General features: G+C 39.4%; 1 protein-coding gene across 1 annotated transcript; it reads left to right on the top strand.

The window, feature by feature from the left end:
• Positions 1–1,086: 1,086 nt before the first annotated feature.
• On the top strand, positions 1,087–23,684 carry LOC136695284 (ras association domain-containing protein 5-like). The gene is made up of 4 exons (XM_066669271.1): positions 1,087–1,138; positions 2,266–2,708; positions 17,593–17,726; positions 23,563–23,684. Exons 1-4 carry the CDS (start codon positions 1,116–1,118, stop codon positions 23,569–23,571), a joined length of 609 nt encoding a protein of 202 aa, XP_066525368.1. The 5' UTR covers positions 1,087–1,115; the 3' UTR covers positions 23,572–23,684.
• Positions 23,685–24,259: the final 575 nt, after the last annotated feature.

Raw genomic sequence — 24,259 nt, 5'->3', positions numbered from 1 at the left:
CTTCGCTATTTTGAATCTCTTTTGCAGTCGTATTTAAAACCCACGTCAGTACTCGGCTAGATTGCTCCTAAAGTATCAGAGAAAATAAGTGCACAGAGTGCACAAATAAATACACATTCACATCAGATGTTATATTACTGATTCAATACATTGTTCTAGTGTTATACCACACAATCGTTTGCTTAGTTTGCACATACAAGGTATTTTCTGTGGCTCACTGCCGCCATCTACAGGGAAACTGCCGCTCCAGCGTAGTTGGTGTAATTTTGGGGCAGGCTCACATGTGAAGAGCCAATACGTGTAAATACAAACCCCTCTGGATCTCGACTCAAAATCCAGATAATCCTGAACTGCGCTTAATCTTTTTTGTATTTACATTTTAAATGTAATATTTGGTTACTGTATTGGTACACAAACGGCTACTATTTCACATTATCGGAGTCCCACCTCCTCGCTTAATGCCAACATGATTGGCCGTGCCGTTTCTTCATAAAATTTGAGAGTTGTTGATAAATATGGTGAAAATAAGTGTCAGCTCCTCGACGATACACCGAGTGACATTCGCAGTGTGCGCCACAAACGTACTGTAAAAAAAACATTGCATGTATTATATAATGAGGAAGTTTTCCGTCGGAATTTGTGACGACGGTGTGTGTGTGTGTGTGTGTGTGTGAGGTGATTACACCTGCCCTACCTGCTCGTCACCCAAAAAAAAACACTTACCCTAGAGAGAGAGAGAGAGAGAGTGAGAGAGAGAGAGATGCAGTTTTTTATCATTATCCCGTTGAACTGTGTGAACTGACTCTTGTTCACAGCTCTGCTCCACAGGTGAGTACATGCCGTTCACCCTTCCCCTGTCCGCAAAACCCCATCTCGAGAATAATTTGCTTACTTCAGGCTACTCGAGTGTAACTGAAAGGAAATGACCATTTCCTTTTCTACTTTTCCCTCAGTTTCATTTTAATCTCAAAACCGAATTCCTAATTTGGGATTATTTCCTGTGTTCGATGACAGTTTTGCTGCTGCGCAGTTGGGTCTGTGTTCGGGTTTAGAGGTTAAATGTCGTCTGAAGAAGATTCAGGTCCAGTGCTGATAGTCTGATTAATGTTGAATGGATGGCGAATATGTATATTAATGTGTATGTTTTATTGTTGTTTGTTGTTGTTCACTCAAACTTGTTTTGCTTCTACGTCATTTACACGACACATATTTGAATGTGTACGTTCCTCTTTATTTTCGTGACGGAACATTTACATCAATGCATTTATTTTAGGCATTAATCGTTCGTTTATTCCAATGAATAATTAATCCCATCTTAGTTCATTTATTTCCTTTACTGAATTTACACCCCCTGCATTTCAACAGGTAATATGTTTTTTGCTGGTTGTTTACACAAAAGTTTCAGGAGATGATGTGTTTAATCAGGATTATGTGTGAGACAGGTAACATTTTGCTTGTCTAATATTTATTAAATTACTTCCAGTTACTCCAGATTTGGAAGTTATTTTCATTCTGTTTAATTCGTGACAACATCAGTTCTCTTGCTAATTCACACAACCATTCTACATACAGTGGATTGAAGATAATTCCACCACTGTGTTTGATACTTAAACCCCCCTGCAACCAAAAAAATCGAAGCAGTTGAACAGTGTTCTCTGGATTGATGAGGGTACTTCAATGAGTGGTATTTGTGATCCAGAAACAACCAGCCAACCCGTGCTTGCAAGAAACTGCCATTGCAATATTTCTTCAGCGTTGTTGCTATATGAAAGATACACGAATTGACACAAGATTTGTTGTATAGCTTTTCTGAAGTCATTTTGGAAGTGGCATGTTACTCACAAGCAACAAATTCATCCAAAATTGTTATACTGTTAGAGTTGTGTCTTTCCTTGAGTCTTGTAATCACTCAAGGAAAATGCACAGTGTGAATTCTTCAAGCAGCATGTATATATATATATATATATATATATATATATATATATATATATATATATATATATATATATATATATGAGAGAGAGAGAGAGAGACATTTTTTCTTACTTGACATTACACCATTTGACTATTCAGATATATATATATATGTGGACGAATGTGATTAAGACTCTCACAGAACTGGTCTAATATCTAGTACAAAGCCTTCTCCAGAAGAGCAAACATAGTCACTTCAGCAAAGACTCCCGACCAATACCCTTCATTTCAAAAAGTCAAACAAATTTCAGAGGTTCTGTTTTTAAAAATTTCTTTTCTCTTTTTCCCCAGACGACATCTAACTGTCTCCATGCCTGTCATTAGAAAGTTTTCTCCTCCACGCTACACGGATCCAGTTCGTCCTTTATCACTGCTAGTTCTGAATAAATATCCCAACTCGCTCCAGTTAGATGGTTCTTGCTGGAGTTCCCCAAGCCCTCCACCCGGGATGAGGCCCAAAGTAAAAGGTCAGAGAGGGGCTCGGCCTCCATTGGCTCTGGACCCGAGAGATGGAGAGAGGGAAGCAGGGGACGAGGCGAAAGGTGCGGCTCACAGAGCCAGGAAGAAAGGCTACAAACCTCCGGATGTGAGGACCATTTTTGAAGCACGAGTCCAGGACCCCCGGGTCAGAGTGGAGAGAGGGGAAGGACACGCGTTTATATTGAAGAAATTTTGTTTGGACTGGTGTGATGTCTGCTGTAAAAACATCTTACAGGATTGTCTCGAGTGCACAGGTGAGAATTAATACAAGCCTAGATACCTTCTCAACACATACTTTTGCTATCAAGATGTTCTTCATGGTAAGATGACCTGCTGAGATTATTTAAGAAAAGTTTTGATATATGATCACCATCCAAAAAATAAAAAAAACCCTGAAAAAATCTTGAAAATGTTACAGATACAAGATATATTTCAAATAAGGGATCAAACAAGTACATTCTTACTGTGTAAACAGCCCTATTCAAACCACCTGGTTGCAGTGCCTGATCCTTAAATGCAAATGAGCCACAGCTCACTTCAGCACGAGCACCCATAAGTGAGAAGTGAGTATTTTAGCATTTTAGCTTTTATTCAGTTGTTTCCCCACTGTTGCCCGGTGTAGTTCCCACCCATCGTCTAGGTCTCCCTGGACTAACACTAACACAATCTCATTGAACAACACAACACACTTGAAGGAGAACATTAACTGCTTAGTTCTGTTACATCATCTTATTGACACCTGCACTGATTAGCTTCACCCTGAGAGATGGAGTATAGGAAAGTCAGGTTAACCTACCAAAAGAGGGTGAGGTCATGTATCTGATCTTGGACTTTCAGTCACAAATTTCTGTGCTACCCAGAAAAAAAGCTCATCTTTTGAGGATAGGCACGACTTTTGATGACACCTTTATTTTTAAGAATGCAGTAGGGTATAGAATATCAGCACTATTTAAGATAGTGTCCCAGTGTTAGACAGGATTGTTTATCCTGGTTAGGTTCAGATAGAAAGACTGTCTTGCATTGTTAGAATAGTAGGTAAGTTTAAGATATGGAAATGTTGGTGTACGTTTTTGAATAGTTCTTTATGAAATGTTCTACCCAGTTTGAAATGTTTTCTATAGTCTATATCACTTCCAAATCACGTCCAAAAGAACACGCACAAGAAATAGGCGTGCACATGCATGCTCACAAACCTGCACACATTACAAGCATGTAGACAGACTGGTTTCTGGTTCTTTGGTCACTAGATGCATTCAGGTGGAAACATTTTTTAGAAAGACAACATATATGGAAGACAGATATGACACTTCTTGATTTAAGAGATAGTACTTTATAGTTTGACAATTAACTTATTAATAATACCTTGATTTCTCATTGGTCTGTATCAGCCTTGATATGTAAAATAAGAAATAAAGATTGGCTACTCAAAACTGTACGTACGAGTAAGTGTGTGAGTGAATGTGTGAGTGTGTGTCACCCTGCGATAGACTGGCACCCCTCCAGGGTGTGTTCCCGCCTTGCACCCAGTGATTCTGGGTAGGCTCTTGACCCACTGCGACCCTGAACTGTATAAGCGTTTACAGTCAATAAATGAATCAATGAATAAATACATAGTGGAATAAAATGATAAATCAAATCACAGTACTGCACTAGGTAAAAGTGCCCCAGATCAAAAAGGCTTTGTTCAAAATGACTTAAGTATCTTCCCAAAACTGATAGGATTATGAGTATTATCTGAACATCAAACAACCGCATCAGGAATGTGTGAAACGTACAGTCTTGTTCTGCTCTTACGTCAGGAAGAAAACTTAACACATGAACCTGATTTTATCCGTTAGAGCTTAGCAATCAGTTCTGCCTTTGATCTCCTTCTGGGTCTGTATTGGGACTTCTCTCTTTTAAATTTTCATATGTAGCATTTTAACCAAAGCTAAAGCAGTGTTAGGAGTATTTTTGAAGGACTTTTATTGGTGTAGTTTTCCTGTCTGAACGTGGAATCAGACCTTATTATTCCGTATGATGTGCAGCAGTGTTGTACACTCTATACTAACTTCTCATACATTTACACTGAAATACAAGTAATTGTTAGTTCATCCAAGTACAATATCTCTTAAAATGGCTGTCACTACTTTGCTTGTCTCTGTTTTGCTCTGAGTGGTTGTTCATTCACAAGTAGTGGTGACTGTGTTCACTCAGATGTATCACCTGGACAAAGGTGACTTTGACCAAGACTCATTTTCTCCTGCTTCTGTTTAACGTGACACCAGTCTCTAGTGATTAAATAATCAGGCGAAAGAGTGAGACGCTCACTGGATTGAGTGATTAGGATAATAGCCTGCACTACACCAGCCATCTATTTTTTATCATATGCTCCTAGGCTTGCTGCCTTCTAATTGTTGTCTAGTAATGCTATAAGAGGCCTATTCATGATCATATAGCATGTATGAGCTCATAGTAAGTTTTCAGATTTGTGTAGCATATTTTGAAATTTACTTCTCATTGTTTGTACCCACTTATCCAGTTCATGGTCACGGTGGGTCCGGAGCCTCCCCGGAATCACTGGGTGCAAGACAGGAACACACCCTGGAGTCCTTCACAGGGTGACACATACACTCACACATTCGGACACTTTTGAGTCACCAATCTACCTGCCAATGTCTGTTTTTGGACTATGGGAGGAAACCGGAGCACCCAGAGGAAACCCACGCAAACACGTGGAGAACATACCAAACTCTTCACAGACAGTCACCCGGAGTGGGACTCGAACCCACAACCTCCAGGTCCCTGGAGCTGTGTGACTGTGACACTACCTGCTGTGCCACCCCCATCATGAATATTACATATTATTAGAAAGATACTATATTTTATCTCTATGTGTGACGTAGTAATTCAGAAAGGACAAGGCTTAATATATATATATATATATATATATATAAATCCAAATTTAAAATGATAAGACTTACACTAAACCCTTTTACAACATTATACTGGATATTAGCATTTAACATCTAGTATATTTATAGCAATTGGATAAAAGTTTACGAAGACATAAAATATCGTGAGTTTGGCATAATCCAATATAATATTATAGCCCTGATTGTTATGTTTAATTTATATTTAATATGATATATTGTGTATAATGGCATAGGACAGTACTTTTTTTTTTTTTTTTTTTTTTTTTTTTACTTGCTCTGTTAATTTGCATTGCATGGTTCTCATAGTTTTGAGTTTCCTGTGGCTTGTGTGTTTTGTCTGGTGCTATTTGACACCCACCTGTTGGCTCCCCTAATGTCCATCTGCCTGTTTGTATAGCACCCCTGACAGTTAGTCTAGAGGAGACTCATGGGCCTGTGACAATGTAATGACGAGCCACAATGGACTGCCTTTAGGCCAGCTGACTCTAAACATAACAGAGGACCAGACAACTGGACACACACACACACACACACACACACACACACACACACACACACAAGCACACATTCTGGGGCTGGTGGGGCTCACTGAGGGGAGGCCACCAACAGTTAATAGTCATGACATACAGCTCAACTAGGGCTGCATGGGCTAGAGAAAGACTCAGTGAAAGAGAAAGAGAGATAAGTGAGGTGTAATAGACAGCTCACTTGTCTGTTGGTATATTATACACATGGAAGAACCCTGTTTGTTTGGAGTTTATTGTGTGTATGTTGTATGAGTGATGGGCCTGGGCCGGGGCTTTGGACGGACGCTGAGAAGACTGACTGTACTCTTCTACTGCTTCCCCAAAGCCATGCGCCGCTCTGGCTGCCTAGAGCTTAGTCTGCTCTGGAAGACCTCTGGTGAGTGCAGTACATTATAGTACAGAGCTAATGTGTTTTCTGGTTCATACTGCAGGGGTAGGCTTCAGTGTTTAGGTGAAGTGCTATTTGTTGTGCTTTGTAGATGAACTATACTTGTTAGTGTATTAAAAAGCAAAACCAGAAGAGAAAATGTGGATGCACTGCAGAACAAAAAAGGCATTAGTTTAATCTTGTGTTTCAACTGCCTGTTAAATGTTTGGGGACATCTTGATTTTAAGCCTAAAATTTTAGTATGATTGAGGTGATTTTTCATAGTTCACAGTAGCATGCGTTTTTGAAATACAGCTTGAGCAGGAAGTACTAATTTTTTGTATTAAATGCCTAAAATTAAAAAGTGTTTGTCAAGTTTTGGATAGTAAATAAAGTGGCTGTGTTTTCCTGGTACAACTTATCCCCTCCCCCACCCTCTGGCATATTATAAGTAGGTATGCAATATACAAGTTATTAAAAAACAACCCTGTAGCAATTAGTAAGCCGTTCAGTTGAATTATGCAAAAATCATTCAAAAACTTATTCACAATATTAGTCTCTTGCCCCGTCTTTCTGCTCTTGGTGCTAACAAGCACAGGTGTCTGTTAGCTGGTGAGACAGATTTGGGCAGTTTGACATTTCTAGCAATAATACTGAGGATAATAATAATAATAATAATAATAATAATAATAATGATAATAATGTGATATAGATTCATAAAGAGAGAGAAATTCTGCATCTCCCCTCCAGTATTAAGTCTACTTTACCAAGCATGAATAAATAAGCATCACTTTCATTAGCAAGGCCACACATTGCCCACCTGTGTGACTGAATGACCAGCAGCAGGGTGTTGGGTTTTTGGGTTTGGTTTTGGCATTGTGTGGACTCTGTATTGTTGCTGCTGGACGCTTTGCTGCCTCAGCTTATCTGCCCTGACCCACATGCTTTCAGACAGCAACAGAGCAGCTCATTTGATAGCTCCTGCAGCCATATATTGCCCAAGCATACCAGAGCAGTGTAAACATTAGCAGATTCTCAGTACTGGAGAATGTGGGTGAAGTCAGGGTTTAGCGATGCTTTTTTATTAAATAGCAGTGTGTGAATATGAACACAGTAGACTGTTCAGTATATAAAATTGTTCCAAAATGAAGAGTAAGTAAAGGGTGTCACTCTGGCAAAAATCAGAGGTAGTGTTGCAGTCACACAGCTCCAGGGACCCGGAGGTTGTGGCTTCGAGTCCCGCTCCAGATGACTGTCTGTGAGGAGTTGGTGTGTTCTCCCCGTGTCTGTGTGGGTTTCCTCCGGGTGCTCCGATTTTCTCCCACAGTCCAAAAGCACACATTGGTAGGTGGATTGGCGACTCAAAACTGTCCGTAGGTGTGGGATAGTGTGTGTGTTGCCCTGTGAAGGACTGGCACCCCCTCCAGTGAATTGGTGTTCCTCCTAATTATCGGTATCAGTATATTTAACCTCTCTGTTCTTACTTAATGTTTATGAGCCAGGCCTGCTTGTTGTTTCAGCAGTCAGTCAGAAATGCAGTCTGTCTGCCGGTCAGGAGCCAAGCCAAAAGGAATGTTTCTTCAATCAGAATGTGTCTTTTTTTTAGAAAAGGATGCGTCTTTGAAAAACGTATACACTTCCCTCCAGTATCCAAAATGTAGACATTTGGTCAAGACTATTAAAGTCTATGTGAGATCTTGACAGATATGTCACACTGATTTATTTGGTTTTGCTCAAGGGCTAAGAGACTAATGTACTGGAAACCATTTTAAAGCATAAAATCATGGCCATATCAGACTGCTTAAAGAAATAGTTCACCAAAAATAGTAGCTGATTATGTGGTCCATGCTTTTAATAATTGAATCCACTGCATGAAGATTTAGGCAGGCTGAAGTATAATCAATGGCTGTATTTAAATGCAGAGACTTGCCGGTCAGACTGAATTAAATTTAAGATATCTATCTGAGTTAGATATCATCGCTGTCCAGTTAAAAACATGTACCTTCATTTCTGTGGATTTTTTGTTTGCTGCATTGTTTGAACACAGCAGCTGTCCTTCACACTATGTGAACACTTCATGATGAATTCACCAATAGAAATGCTCCAAAATACAGTGGAATTATATATTTTTATATTCACTTTTTTTGAAAGTGAGTAATGTCTTTCCTTCTCCTATAAAGTTAATATTTTGGGAGATAAATATTTTTAATTGGACAGTAACATTCATATAACATTCAAGTAATATTCCATACTCCCGATTTTCTTGTCTACATTTGAATTTAACCGAATTTTGTATAAAATAATTTTCTGTAAGGGCGGCACGGTGGCGCAGCAGGTAGTGTCGCAGTCACACAGCTCCATAGGCCTGGAGGTTGTGGGTTTGATTCCCACTCCGGGTGACTGTCTGTGAGGAGTTGGTGTGTTCTCCCCGTGTCCGCGTAGGTTTCCTCCGGGTGCTCCGGTTTCCTCCCACGGTCCAAAAACACACGTTGGTAGGTGGATTGGTGACTCAAAAGTGTCCATAAGTGTGAATGTGTCTGTGTTGCCCTGTGAAGGACTGGCGCCCCCTCCAGGGTGTGTTCCCGCCTTACACCCAATGATTCCAGGTAGGCTCTGGACCCACCGCGACCCTGAACTGGATAAGCGGTTACAGATAATGAATGAATGAATAATCTTCTGTGTATTGACAAAACCAGAGCCATAGGTAAAGATTCAGGATTAATAAATTCATTGCTTTTAAATGTGGTACAGATCATAGTGATATTTCATAAAATTATACCAGATTTGGAGTTTTTATTTGGTGCACTTGTGTTTTTTTAATGGCATAAAATTAATTCTGGTTCTTAGCTTTGAAAGAGCTAATTAAAAAAGGTTTCCCTTTTTTTGCATCCATCCATTCTACCATCTCTTTTTATTCTTTTAAATCATTTTCATCCTCTCCTCTACAGACCAGCTCTTGGCTTCTGCCCTGCTGAATATTGTAAATGTTTTACATCACGTTAATGAGTTAATCAGATACATGCATTAACACGGCTGTTATTTCTAATATTTAGCAGAATATTAACAGGATTATCCAGCTCACTTAATCAAGTAGATTATAATCAGATTGGCTTGAATTCTTATTTACTTTTCCAATCAAAGTGCAAATATGAATGTGTTTAATACTGATTGACAGTTTATTAATTCTGATTAACACACACACACATATTTAGTCTCATGTGGTATTTTCTTCATGTGCCTTATAGAACAATTAAAATGAGCATAAGGGAATGTGTAGCCTAGACCAAACCGGTGTCCAATTCCAGTGGTTTTACAAAGGAATGCTGCCACATTTCAGGTCTTAGTGTGAAGTGAAGAAAAAGCCTTAGTCTCCTGAAAATCATCTCATGTGTGACAGGTCAGATGGAAGAAATAACAATAACACAGCAATATTACTAAAGGTGAATGTACTTAGACTATGACATTTATGACTTTGGAGGTGGAAACAGGTCAAAGTAAAACGTGAGGTTTTTGCAGGATGTGACAGCATTACGTAAAGCGTTTTAACTACATCAACTCAATTTGGTATAAACAAGCTTCTGGGGAACAAAATTCACCAGATATTTTTTGAAAACACATTTAAAAAAGATTGAAAAATGGCTTGTGATCTTTAGGAAGACAAGGTAGAGCATTTGGAGAAGGAACAGGTGTTCCCTAGAGCTGTGCCTCTACTCGTTCTGGTTTAGGGAATAGAGTCAGAATTGACGGGAGTGGAAAGGACATTAGGTGTGTGTGGCCAACTCCCTGAATGTCGTCATAAGCGACATTTTTATATAATTGCAGACAGAGAGTTGCCCATGCTTCTGTCTCATTAGTCATCTTTATCACACACAAACATTTTCACCTAGTAGAGACACACCACTGTGTTGGGATATTCAGAGTAAATGTGTGTTATACTGAGTGCTGAGTTCTGTCTTCACACGGAGACTAATCGATAGATCTGTCTCTCCCTCATTACGGGAAAAGCAATTACTGCCAGTACAAACCAGCACTTTTCATAAACCCCAGAGACCACAACTAATAGTGTGTATGTGTGGCTTTGAGAGTCTGTTTAAAACAGCAGTTTGGGAGGAAAAAAAATCCTGAGCCTTTTACTTATTGTAAAATGAGAAATCAGTTATAATATCAGGTTATATTAATCCCATCCAAATTGACGTGTGGGTGAATATTCCATCATATCCTGGGTTAATGCAGTTCTCTTGAGAATGGAGGATCTGGAGGACACCTTTTTTGATTAAATAAGTTTCCAATATAAGAATAAGTTCAGCTACCGATCGATCCACAATGCTAATGGCAATGCTTGAACTGAGAATCCAGTCCAGCTGTTATTTTCACCATAATTTCCTATCCAGTGTGAATCTACCATAAACATTACTGATGTCAATTGGTAAAATTACCTTTACCCAAAGTAAAACTGATCAGTCTGAATAGGGCTTAAGTCTGCATCTTTAGTTTTGCACTACAAGGGTAATGTATTTCACACATTTCACACTCTGCAAACTGTATTCCAAAATATGCTCATGTTTGCCTCAATCTTTTATGGTTAGTTTTGAACTAACCATAGATTAGATGGGTTCTTCTAAAACACCTTTGATAATACCCATGCATAATATCTGCTTTCATATAAATAATTACAATATTCAATATATCAAAGCACATAGTTATGTAACTTATGTATATGTATGTGTATTGTCTGTGGAGATTGGACAGCAGACAAAACACAGACCTTCACTCGCCAGAATGCACCTCTATTACTGCTCGAATGATGTATAACAACTCTGGCATTTTATTACACTGGGATCTTGGACAGCTTTCCCATTTGGAAATCCCACCAGTCTGTGTGTGTTCAGGGGCCAGAGAGGCATGTTTGAGGTTGTTGGTAGTTGGAGAAGAATGGAGAATGTGCAGAATTCAGGAAATTGTACAGAAGAAAGGGATTGAGGAGAGGACACTAAGAAAACAATAGAGCAAAGCTATAGTAAATTATTTTCAAAAGTGTACAACAATGTAAGATCATTTGTTGCTGGTAAATATATAAAATGATTTGAGTTAATGTCCTATTCCAGAGAAACCTTAGAGCTGTTTAAACTGAAAACAAGGAATGCCTCATGTTTATAAAGTAGTAATCAAATCTGAAGCCTTGTAATGCTGGTAAGGGTATTTGCATAAACATGTGATTATTGTACCTTATACATAATTTCACAACTATGTATAAAAACTGAACCAATTGGACTGAACCAATCCAAAATAAGACACATTCTGGTGTGTAGTTCATCGCATTTCAGCCACTATAGGGGTTTATATTGAATAAAATATTAATTTATTGCAGTGATATGACGTGCGAACTATAAAATCATTCACTATGACTCCGGATCTAAGGAGGGGAAGGGATGGGTTAGCTTTGGTTCTCTGGCAAATAAAACACAGTCTCTCTCTCTCTCTCACTCACACACACACACACACACCACTCTCCCCTGCTCTGAGGAAAGTCCTCTCTCATTGTCCATCAGAACTCAGCCAGAGAGCCAAACATTTGACAGTCAAATCTCCCCACTCAGCACTCAGAGAGAGAGGGTGAGACGGAGAGGGAAAGAGGGAGGCAAATGAGATTCAACAGAATTGTGAGGACGAGAGATGAGGGATGCTTTAAGATCTTGCACGGTAAACAGCGTTTGTTTTGTCTGATGGATTTCCATCAGCCAAGCCACGCTAAGTGATAAAGGCGAGTGAGGGAGAATCATTTTGTTATTTGTCTGGAATGGGAGCAGCGATGTGCAAACTTTCGGACAAAATCACACAGCAAGTCAAGCAGAGGTCCTCAGGTAGCTCTCTTTTCCTCATTCTATTCTCAGACTGTGTGTGGTTTTGATTGTGCAGTATAAACAGCAATGTGTATGTACTGGTAATTATGTGAACTCAATATATTTCATATGTACATACTGCTGATTATGTTGTATTTTAGAAATGTAATTTTATATATACACATTTTATAACAATACAATTTTATACAGTGCCTTGCGAAAGTGTTTGGCCCCCTTGAACTTTTCAACCTTTTGCCACATTTCAGGCTTCAAACATAAAGATTTAAAATTTTAGAATTAAAATTTTTTGTGAAGAATCAACAACAAGTGGGACAAAATCGTGAAGTGGAATGAAATGAATTGGATGTGTCAAACTTTTTTAACAAATAAAAAACTCAAAAGTGGGACGTGCAATATTATTCAGCCCCATTACTTTCAGTGCAGCAAACTCACTCCAGAAGTTCAGTGAGGATCTCTGAATGATCCAGTGTTGTCCCAAATGACTGATGATGATAAATAGAATCCACCTGTGTGTAATCAAGTCTCTGTATAAATGCATCTGCTCTGTGATAGTCTCAGCGTTCTGTTCAAAGTGCAGAGAGCATCATGAAGACCAAGGAACACACCAGGCAGGTCAGAGATACTGTTGTGGAGAAGTTTAAAGCCAGATTTGGATACAAAAAGATTTCCCAAGCTTTAAACATCCCAAGGAGCACTGTGCAAGCAATCATATTGAAATGGAAGGAGTATCAGACCACTGCAAATCTACCAAGACCTGGCTGTCCCTCTAGACTTTCAGCTCGAACAAGGAGAAGACTGATCAGAGACACAGCCAAGAGGCCCATGATCACTCTGGATGAACTGCAGAGATCTACAGCTGAGGTGGGAGAGTCTGTCCATAGGACAACAATCAGTCGTACACTGCACACATCTGGCCTTTATGGAAGAGTGGCAAGAAGAAAGCCATTTATCAAAGACGTCCATAAAAAGTCTTGTTTAAAGTTTGCCACAAGCCACCTGGGAGACACACCAAACATGTGGAAGAAGGTGCTCTGGGCAGATGAAACCAAAATCGAACTGTTTGGCCACAATGCAAAACGATATGTTTGGTGTAAAAGCAACACAGCTCATCACCCTGAACACACCATCCCCACTGTCAAACATGGTGGTGGCAGCATCATGGTTTGGGCCTGCTTTTCATCAGCAGGGACAGGGAAGATGGTCAAAATTGATGGGAAGATGGATGGGGCCAAATACAGGACCATTCTGGAAGAAAACCTGTTGGAGTCTGCAAGAGACTTGAGGCTGGGACGGAGATTTATCTTCCAACAAAACAATGATCCAAAATATAAAGCCAAATCTACAATGGAATGGTTCACAAATAAACGTATCCAGGTGTTGGAATGGCCAAGTCAAAGTCCAGACCTGAATCCAATCGAGAATCTGTGGAAAGGGCTGAAGACTGCTGTTCACAAACACTGTCCATCCAACCTCACTGAGCTTGAGCTGTTTTGCGAGGAAGAATGGGCAAGAATTTCACTCTCTCAATGTGCAAAACAGAGACATACCCCAAACGACTTGCAGCTGTAATTGCAGCAAAAGGTGGAGCTATAAAGTATTAACGTAAGGGGGCCGAATAATATTGCACGCCCCACTTTTCAGTTTTTTTTTTTTGTTAATGTTTGACACATCCAATATATTTCATTCCACTTCACGATTGTGTCCCACTTGTTGTTGATTCTTCACAAAAAAAAATAATTTTATATCTTTGTTTGAAGCCTGAAATGTGGCAAAAGGTTTAAAAGTTCAAGGGGGCCAAATACTTTCGCAAGGCACTGTACATTGTATCTGCCCATTGTACTGTGCTTATGTGCTATTTTCTGCCTGTGTTTGCCGCGGGGATTTTGTGTGCAGTCATATGGCAACTTGGTACTGTTTAATTGGTGAAACGGAATCACACGTTGCTAGTGGCTACATTTGATTGATGAGATAGTCAGGTGACAGAGCCTCTGTTGGAAGTCTCAACCAAACAAAACAAAGACATTGTGCATTGGATGGATCGATAAAATTAAGTAGCGTGTAGCGTGCAGAATGTAGCTTAATGTAACGGAGTGCTAAACAGTACTGCTTTTTCTTCACAAATATACTCAAGTAAAAGTAAAAATATGCTGCAATTAAACTACTCTTATAAGTACAATTTATCCAGAAAGCTACACAAGTAAATGTACTGCGTTACTACCCACCTCTGTACCAGACAAATTCAGTGATGTTAAAGTGTTTTCTGGACGGGACCATTCTCAATAATTCTTGCCTGCGGCATGTTCTTTCAGACTCACTTTTTTGAGCTTCGTATTCACAAGGGAATGATACCCTGTAGCTATATCTTTTGCAGATGTGAAGCATGAGCTGAGCTTGATTTTCTCCTGCTTCTCAAAGATGCAAATTTATCTGATGTGGTCCAGTGTAATAAATGCCTTTTTTAACTTATTGACAGCTTATCAGTCAATAAATTACTGTCAGTGTACAGTATTGCTGTATGCACAAACCCCTTTTCATGTATAAACAAGAATCTGTCAATTGTAGTTACCTTGATGTTGAAGGACTCGTGCTCCATCCCTGTCCCTGCCTTGTGCCCAGTGTTTTCAGGTAGACTCTGGACCCACTGCGACCCTGAACTGGATAAGTGGATACAGACACAGTTTTGCTGGTGGAAATTTTGTCCATTCTTTCCTGATACAGGACTAAGTGTTCTCTTCATATTACGCCATTGGGGACAGGTCTAGACTGCAGGAAGTACAATCTGTGTCTATGAAGACATGTTATTATAGCACATACAGAATGAGGCCTGGCATTGTCTTGCTGAAATGCCCATGGACTCCCCAAGCATATGTCTCTCTAAAAACCCAGTGTTCACTCCCACATCAATGGAAACAATTATTGTTTACAGATAGAATTAATGTGTGGCGTTCTCTTTGCTTGGTGTTGTAAAGTTTCCAGTTGCATTTCTTAATGTAGTGGTGGAATTCACATTCACTCAAACACTCACACTTACGGACACTTTTGAGTCACCAGTCCAACTACAAATATGTGTTTTTGGATCGTGGGAGGAAACCAGAACACCTGGAAGAAACCCATGCGGACACAGAAAGAACACACCAAACTCCTCACAGATAGTTACCTGGAGCAGGACTCAAACCCACAACCTCTAGGTCCCTGGAGCTGTGTGACTGCGACACTACCTGCTGCACCACAGTGCCGCCCTCTGGATTATATTTTACAATGTTATGCACAGTAGTACTTTACAGTGGAAGTAAATTTTGGCACATAATCTTAAGCAACCTCTCAGAATAAACTTTTGGTGTAAGCTCCTTTTGTACACAGCCATGATACACACGCCTTTTACCAGGTCACCTGCTTAATATGTTCAAGTCTATTTGGAATATTCTTTAAATTTTTCTGTCCCCACATATCTGGAGTGTGTTGCTAATAGAATTCTAAATAAATTTTTTAAAATTACATTTCATAGTTTTTTAGTAAAAACATTTAATTTTTCTTTGTGCATTTTAAGTTAAAATAAGCTTCAAAAGAATTAACACATTCTGGTTTTTACAGCATTTTACAAAATATCAAATTTTCCTTAAATGGGGTTGGTAGTCGTACTATATATGACAGTATTTTACTGTCATTCTATATCATTAAAAACAAAGTAAGTGCCAATAGTGAGTCACTGTTGAGAGTAGTTTCACCTCAGTAACACTGACCAAACCTCAGGCTAACTCTTTAGCTGTATCTCCATCCACAACAAAAACCTACCGATTCATTGACTCTACCCCTTATGAATACAACTTCGGATCTGCTTCATACATTATAGATTACTTCATAATGTACTTCCTGCTTGCCATCACAGTTTCCCATTTTTATTAATGCATGTTAACTTGAAGATGTGTATTCATTGAAAGAATCACTGGGTGCAAGGCAGAAACATACACTGGAGATGCATGTTCAAATTTGAATGTTTTTGTTAATGCTGTGGAAAACCTTAAACCGTGCTCTTAGTATTTTACATTTTATTTCAATAGAGAACAAAGGGAATAGTTACAGTTTACTGAAACTGTTAAGACTGGAATACTTTATACTTGAATAAAGCCCATTCTGATTGTGATTGAGAGAGCTACAGCCTCAGTGCACAGACTCACAGAATGAGACACATACCAAACCCTCTCCTTCACTCTGTCTAATTGAATCCAGCCAGTTCATGTTCAGAATGGACTGTTGGCCAGCAGCCAGTGTGTATGATATTAGTAAAAAAGGAACTGGAGATTGAGTTCTGTCGGAACTCATGTCTGAAAGTACATTAGTTCATGTTCTAATTAAATAATACTGCTTGTGTTCTTTTTTAATAAAAAAAAAAGACTCCCCTATCACACAATGCTACCAAACAGAGAGGGTAAATGCGGAACGTGTCCTAAAACATGTTCTTTTCTTTTCAAACAGCCGTTAAAACAGCATCATTGAACAGCTTAGCACACTTGGCAGAGACTATAGTAACACTGAAGAAGTACATTTTGATAAACATACCAGAACTGATACCTTGATTAAGATACTGAAAGATATCAATTTTGATACCAAACTGAAAGTGAGACTGGATCATTCCATAAATAACTGTAAGGTGCTGGAAATGGGTATACTTGTGGAGTATTAGCATATAACATAGATGTCCAATTCTCCAGTTGAGTCTAGATGCTTATTGGGCCATTGAACAACTTTCACATTGAAATTAGTTGGTAGGTGCCATGGAAGTATTCCATTCTTCTATATTTAAGAAATTTGGTCAGTACAATAAAAATACTGAGTTTCATTTTGCCTCACCTGGAAATCTACATGCATCTGTATGTCAGGAATGAATTCTCAGCAACTGTTTTTTTTTGTTTGATCAGAGTGCATGAAGTGAGCTTTGCTTTCGTTGCAGTATTTGCATGTCATGCAAAGCCACACTCCCGGTGTCCTAGATAACCCAACTGAAAAAGATGTTAGTATGCTGAACAATCTTGCTTATATTAACACAGAACCTTTCATTCATTCATTATCTGTAACCGCTTATCCAATTCAGGGTCGCGGTGGGTCCAGAGCAAGGCCGGAATACACCCTGGAGGGGGCGCCAGTCCTTCACATGGCAACACAGACACACACACATTCACTCACACCTACGGACACTTTTGAGTCACCAATCCACCTACCAATGTGCGTTTTTGGACTGTGGGAGGAAACCGGAGCACCCGGAGGAAACCCACGTGGACACGGGGAGAACACACCAACTCCTCACAGACAGTCACCCGGAGCGGAAATCGAACCCACAACCTCCAGGTCCCTGGAGCTGTGTGACTGCGACACTACCTGCTGCACCACCATGCCGCCCTTAACACGGTACCTGAGTAAAGTTATTTCATTACAAAGGATTGCTTTAATACCTTTTCTCTTCTCTTCTCTAGGTTGTAAGTACACATGTCATCCTCACTGTCGTGATCAAGTGACACTTGATTGCCACTCTAATGTGTCCCCCAATGACGGTCCACTTAGTCCGCTCAACCAAGACCACCTTAACAACAACCAGTCTTCACACAACGTAAGTGTAGTTCTTATATGTGCCTTTGTGTAACCCGTGATATGTAACTCACGTTGTCACATTACCTTCCAAGTAATGACATAATGTATTGGAAATCCTAATTTCTGTTTGTACATCATACATGTATACACTACGGTCATAAATAGTGGACAGCAGCTCATTCGACATATCATCTGAAAGAAATTTATTAGGAAGTGTTTGTCATCCTTAGAAGTCTCTACTTTTTTGGGATGAGATGATGTACAAATTGGATTCCAAAGAAGTTGGGACACTAAACAAATTGTGAATAAAAACTGAATGCAATGATGTGGAGATGGCAAATGTCAATATTTTATTTGTAATAGAACATAGATGAAGATCAAAAGTTTAATCTGAGTAATTGTAACATTTAAAAAAAAATATGTTGATTCAAAATTTCACAGTGTCAACAAATCCCAAAAAATTTGGGACAAGTAGCAATAAGTGGCTGGAAAAAGGAAATTGAGCATATAATGAACAGGTGGAAGATCAATTAACACTAGATACGCCAATTGACAACATGATTGGGTATAAAAAGAGCTTCTCAGAGTGTCAGTGTCTCTCTGAAGCCAAGATTATAAGAGGATCACCAATTCCACCATTGTTGCGCAGAAAGATAGTGCAGTGATACCAGAGTGGTGTTACCCAGCGTAAAATAGCAAAGACTTTTAAGTTATCATCATCAACCGTGCATAACATCATCAAAAAATTCAGAGAATCTGGAACAATTGCTGTGCGTAAGGGTCAAGGCCGTAAACTCTACTGGATACTCGTGATCTCCGGGCCCTTAAACGTCACTGCACCTCAAACAGGAATGCCACTGTCAAGGAAATAACAGAATGGGCTCAGAAATACTTCCAGAAAGCATTGTCGGTGAACACAATCCACCGTGCCATCCGCCGTTGCCAGCTGAAACTCTACAGTGCAAAGAGGAAGCCATTTCTAAGCAAGCTCCACAAGCTCAGATGTTTGCACTGGGCCAGGGGTCTTTTAAAATGGAGTGTGGCAAAATGGAAGACTGTTCTGTGGTCAGATGAGTCACGATTTGAAGTTCTTTATGGAACACTGGGACGCCATGTCATCCGGACCAGAGAGGACAAGGATAACCCTAGTTGTTATCAACGCTCCGTTCAGAAGCCTGCATCACTGATGGTATGGGGTTGCATGAGTGCTTGTGGCATGGGCAGCTTGCATGTCTGGAAAGGCACCATTAATGCAGAGAACTATGTTCAGGTTCTAGAACAACATATGCTCCCATTTAGATGTCATCTCTTTCAGGGAAGACCCTGCATTTTAACAAGATAATGCCAGACCACATTCTGCAGCAATCACAACATCATGGCTACGTAGGAGAAGGATCCAGGTACTGAAATGGCCAGCCTGCAGTCCAGATCTTTCACCTATAGAGAACATTTGGCGCATCATAAAGAGGAAGGTGCGACAAAGAAGGCCCAAGGCCATTGAACCGTTAGAGGCCGGTGTTAGACATGAATGGGAGAGCATTCCTATTTCTAAACTTGAGAAACTGGTCTCCTCTGTCCCCAGACGTCTGTTGAGTGTTGTAAGAAGTGGGGGATGCCACACAGTGATAAAAAATGGCCTTGTCCCACCTTTTTTGGGATTTGTTGACGCCATGAAATTTAGAATCAACATATTTTTCCTTTAAAATGTTACATTTACTCAGATTAAACGTTTGATCTGTCATCTATGTTCCATTACGAATAAAATATTGACATTTGCCATCTCCACATCATTGCATTCAGTTTTTATTCACAATTTGTTTAGTGTCCCAACTTTTTTGGAATCCGGTTTGTACATCAAAACCTCAGTAATGTGCTTGTGCTCATTTTATGAACAAATCTGAACGTATGAAACGGTTGTACTGTGCTGTCTACCGACAGTAACCAGTAGTGAGCACAAGGGGGAGTAAAAGCTCAAACAAATACTCTGCTGAAGCAGCATCAACCTCCAATTGTAACTAAATGATGGTACTTTCTTTTAACTTTCATTTGAACTCAACAGAACTAAAATGTAGGTGTTATTTTCACACAAATGTCAAAAATATGTTAATGTTAATCTCAGTGAAAACTATTAGTACTTTTTTGCTCCACTTATAAGAATGCTGAACATATGAAGTAATGGTTTTTATTCTATGCGATGGGTGTGTATTGGCTGGGGCTCATCCTTTGGCTTGACCATAGCAATTACTGTCCCTTCTGAAGCCTGCACTTAACTGCTGTCTGTGTGTGCAGTAACAGCTTCAGCTTAAGCTTGATTGCCTGTTATTTAGTGCCATATGAATGCACTCACACACGTACACACTATCTCCAAAATGCATTCTCTCTTGCCAAATCTACAATAACAATGGCTATTTTTCAAAAGCAGGAAATTTCACTTGGTAAGGCAGGAAAAGAGCAGCTTACTGATCAGAACATTAATGACCTTTAGTGTTTGGGGTTTACCACTTTGGCACCTAGCACTCACGTGACAAATACATAGACTGTTTTGAATGGTGTCTTTGATTCGTGAGTGTGGGCTCTCTGTGTGTATGCATGTGTGTAACCCAGTCAGATTGATATATGTGTGTGTATGTGTGTGTGTGTGTGTGTGTATAACCTGTCGGCTCCCTGCCTGGTGTGGTATGTGTGGTATCCACGCTAAACTGCCTCAGCTTAGTAGGGTCTTAGTGTGGGAAAACCAAACACTTTAAAATGTAGTGTGTGGCTATGTGTCACATGGACATGTAAGTCAATGTAAATGTAAATTGACATTAAAATTCATACTAAGCATTCACATTTACGAAAAATAGTATATCCGTGTAAGAAATGATACCTATTTATCATTGCTGTGATAAATATTATTGATTTAGAAATATAGAAAAGCAGTTTGGAAAGGTCATAGAGAGAGAGAGAGAGAGAGAGAGAGAGAGAGAGAGAGAGAGAGAGAGAGAGAGAGAGAGAGAGAGAGAGAGAGAGAGAGAGAGAGAGAGAGAGAGAGAGAGAGAGAGAGAGTTTAATTGTCGTGATTATGGGGCCTAGGCAGAATCTGTATCACAATGATGCCACACTCTGTGATTAAGAAGCCAGTCCTGTGAATAGAAATCTATTTTGCAATATGTTCAATTCAGAGAGAGGATCCTGCTCTTTTTAACACTACGCTTGCCAAAATAGTCATTAAGTTCAAGATATTCCGTTTTTTAATGTCAGAAAAATGCAGAAGATGTTTTAGGGGTGTCTATACTGAGGTCGTGAGGTCCACATGGAGAATGACAGAGGTGTAAATATGATCCAGATAAGGGGAAGAAGCAGACAGATGCAGGAAAGAGAGTGTTTCCCTTTAGGAAAAGTATCAGGATGCCTGTGGCACATTAGAGCCTGGCAGAAACACACACACACAGTATCACCCCACCATAAAACTCTCCAGGTGGTCTGTGACAAGCCATAAAAAAATCCAAAGTTAAATACAGGGCATTATATAATTGCATGACTGTAAATAGTAAAGTCTGTAGGCTAGAAATGATAAATAAATGCAAAACTGCTTGTTGCACTTATATGATCTTAAAAACATTGTGGCTTATGTTCACAGAGAAAGGCGAGTGGAGTTTGATGATTCTGAGAGTTTCATATTTATGTGGAAATGCTGTTAAATTTTTGGCAATGCTGCTGGGGAGGGCTTACCCTGGGATTGTGCTCCAGAGTCTTGGAGGCCCTGTTTAAATCTGACCACAGCAACCACAGGGCTGTGTGACTTCCAAACACACAAAAGACACACACATGCCAGGCTGTATATTGTATAAGTGTGTGTGTGTATGTATGTGTGGCTCAGTGTCTTTGCCAGTCAGTACTAAAGTTTCATCTCATCCACATTCTCACAGAATCTGATATTCTAACAAACAGGCAAATTAAACTCTGATTAGGTGACATGCCAAAATAAAACTGTTGTATAACTTTACAGTTTCACTAAAACCTCAGTGAAATGGGTTTGAAAGTCAACTGTAAACATAGTGCTGTCTCCAAATTTTAAAGGGAAATCATCTTTTTGAAATTGTGTAGCTAATGTAAACTATGTTTGAGACCACTGTTTTTGTGTCAGACAATCAGCCATAACATTAAAACCTCCACATTTTTTTCTACATTAAATGTCCTTTATATCAAATCTGTTGATGCATACCTGCAATTTGTAGTTATACAGGTACAGACTGTAGTCCAACTACTGTTCTGAATACTTCTTAGCACTCTTTAACCATATTATTCAGTGGTTAGAACCCTCAGGGGACCACCACATAGCAGGTATGATTTGATTGGTGGATCATTGTCAGCACTGAAGTGACACTGACATTGCAGTGTGTACTGGGTTGATATGAATGGATTAGACACAGCAGTACTGCTGAGGTTTTTAAACTCAGTGTACACATATTGGCCACTCTGTTAGACAGGCATACTTTGTCGGTACACCTCATAGATATAAAGTCAGAGAGAGAGAGTCAGGACTATTGGCTGGATAGTGGTCTATTCACAGCCGTGACACTGTGGTGTATTAAAACTTTTGCATGCTGTGTCTGATCCGCTCACACCAGTGCAACACACACTAGCATGCCACCCAATTGATACCAGCACTGTGGTGGTCATGGAGGGATCCTGACCATTGAAGAACAGAATGAAAAGGGATGGATAACAGATGGAAACAGATTGTAATTGTAGGACTAATAATAACATCTATATGGTAAGTGAAGCTGAAAAAATGTGCAGTTAGTGTATAAGCAAGAACATGGCCATAATGTTATGCTTGATCAGTGTATATGTCATCTATGACACCCAATGCTGTTTCAAACATACATTGTGCAGATAAGTAGTAGATAGTGGTTTTTGAGACTTATTTCAACTCAGTCTGACTTTTTAAACGGTTATGTAACTTTTTTTTTTATCTATAGTTTATATTTATGTTGATATGTATGTTTGTGGAAAGAAATATTTTACTCTTAAACCCTACTTTAAGTCAGTTCATATCATGTGAGGCAGTGATGTATGAACTGACTGATGTCCTTAGACTGATTCTATTTGAAAGTGGTCATTATTAGATCTAGAGGCCATCAGATCTAATAGTTGAGGCCACTGACCTCTTTGCTCATGACATAGGTTTTCTGTGATACTTGGAAACCATAATATTATTGGGAGAGGCACCAAGGTTTCAAATTCAATGTGACTGAATTTGATTATATTTATTAATAAAGGCTTAATAAAGTGTCCAGTGTTGTATACATGTAATTATTGGTGCAGATGTTCAGTCAGCTTTTAAAATTGCAGACCACAGATATAGTTTCTGTTTTCACATTTTGTAGTTTTGAATAGCCTGTGATAGTTAGGTTATATTGATTGGCCTTTAATAGTTTGTCCAATTCTGGGAAGATCATCAGTTTAGCCACTTGAGGTTGGCAGACCAAGAGTGCATAAATGGCCTCACTCTCTCTGGATGGTTAAGATTGCCCTTTCTCTCCCCCTCATCACTCATAGCAAGATGCTAGCCAGTGCCAACTTGTCTTAGCCAGTGAGGCTAAGCAGTTAGTTTTCCTTTAAGTGTGTTGACCTCTCTGTTTTTTACATTTTGACTCTATGCATTTATTCCCTGATAGATAATAACTGTGAATAGACAAATATCTCTTTTCAACTGCAGGCCCAAATGTTTCTAAATGCTCAGCCTGGTTCTTTCTGTTTTTTCAGCTAACTACACTAAGCGCTAATGAACTATTCAGATAGCTGGCTTAATGACGTAGTGATTCACTGATTGGCTCCACAATTATAATAATTTGTATGTCTATCAGTTTTCCTAGGCATCTCATAATCAGCACAGCAGATGGACACAGAAAATGTAAGCAGGCTCAAAAGTCCAGACCAGGGCAAAACAGCGAGTTGTGGATGCGGTGACTTTTCAGCCTTTCGGTGAACGAGGCCATGCGTCACGTTTATGCAAAAAATGTTGTATCATCCCTTATTTTGCATAATTTAAAAACTCCAGTTACTTGTTTGTATTGTTAAATACCTATTATAAACTGTCCCAAAATTAGAGTAAAAAAAACCCCTCCTGTTACATTAACTTCCTTTTCAGGTAAGGAATGTTTTCTTTTTCTCCAGTATAGTTGCCATTTTAGAGATATAAGGTTTTGTTCCAGTGCTTCATCAGTTCACAGGTGTAGATTAGAGACAGCCTGTCTGTCTGTCCTCAGGACTAATCCTGCTCGTGTCTTCTCTTCATCCATTTAACTAGGTCAGAATTAACCACAGCAGGGTGCAATTCTGTAAGCTATCCAGCTAACTTTCACACGCACTGCTGCACTTCAGCAGGTTTTGTTGGCATGATTACTCAGCTAAGAACAATCCCAGCAAGAATTGGTCTGCATGTGCTACAGGTATCTACTCTCAACACCAATATCAAAACACTTTATTCAATGTATTTCCCCTTTTAAAATAAATTGTACAAAGTTTACTTTCTAATTTTCTTGCAGTCATTTCAACCTATTA

Source organism: Hoplias malabaricus, chromosome 4, assembly GCF_029633855.1.
Source record: "Hoplias malabaricus isolate fHopMal1 chromosome 4, fHopMal1.hap1, whole genome shotgun sequence".
Taxonomy (NCBI): Eukaryota; Metazoa; Chordata; class Actinopteri; order Characiformes; family Erythrinidae; genus Hoplias; species Hoplias malabaricus.
The sequence above is the reverse complement of the archived record's forward strand: the minus strand, read 5'-3'. Positions and strand labels throughout refer to the sequence as shown.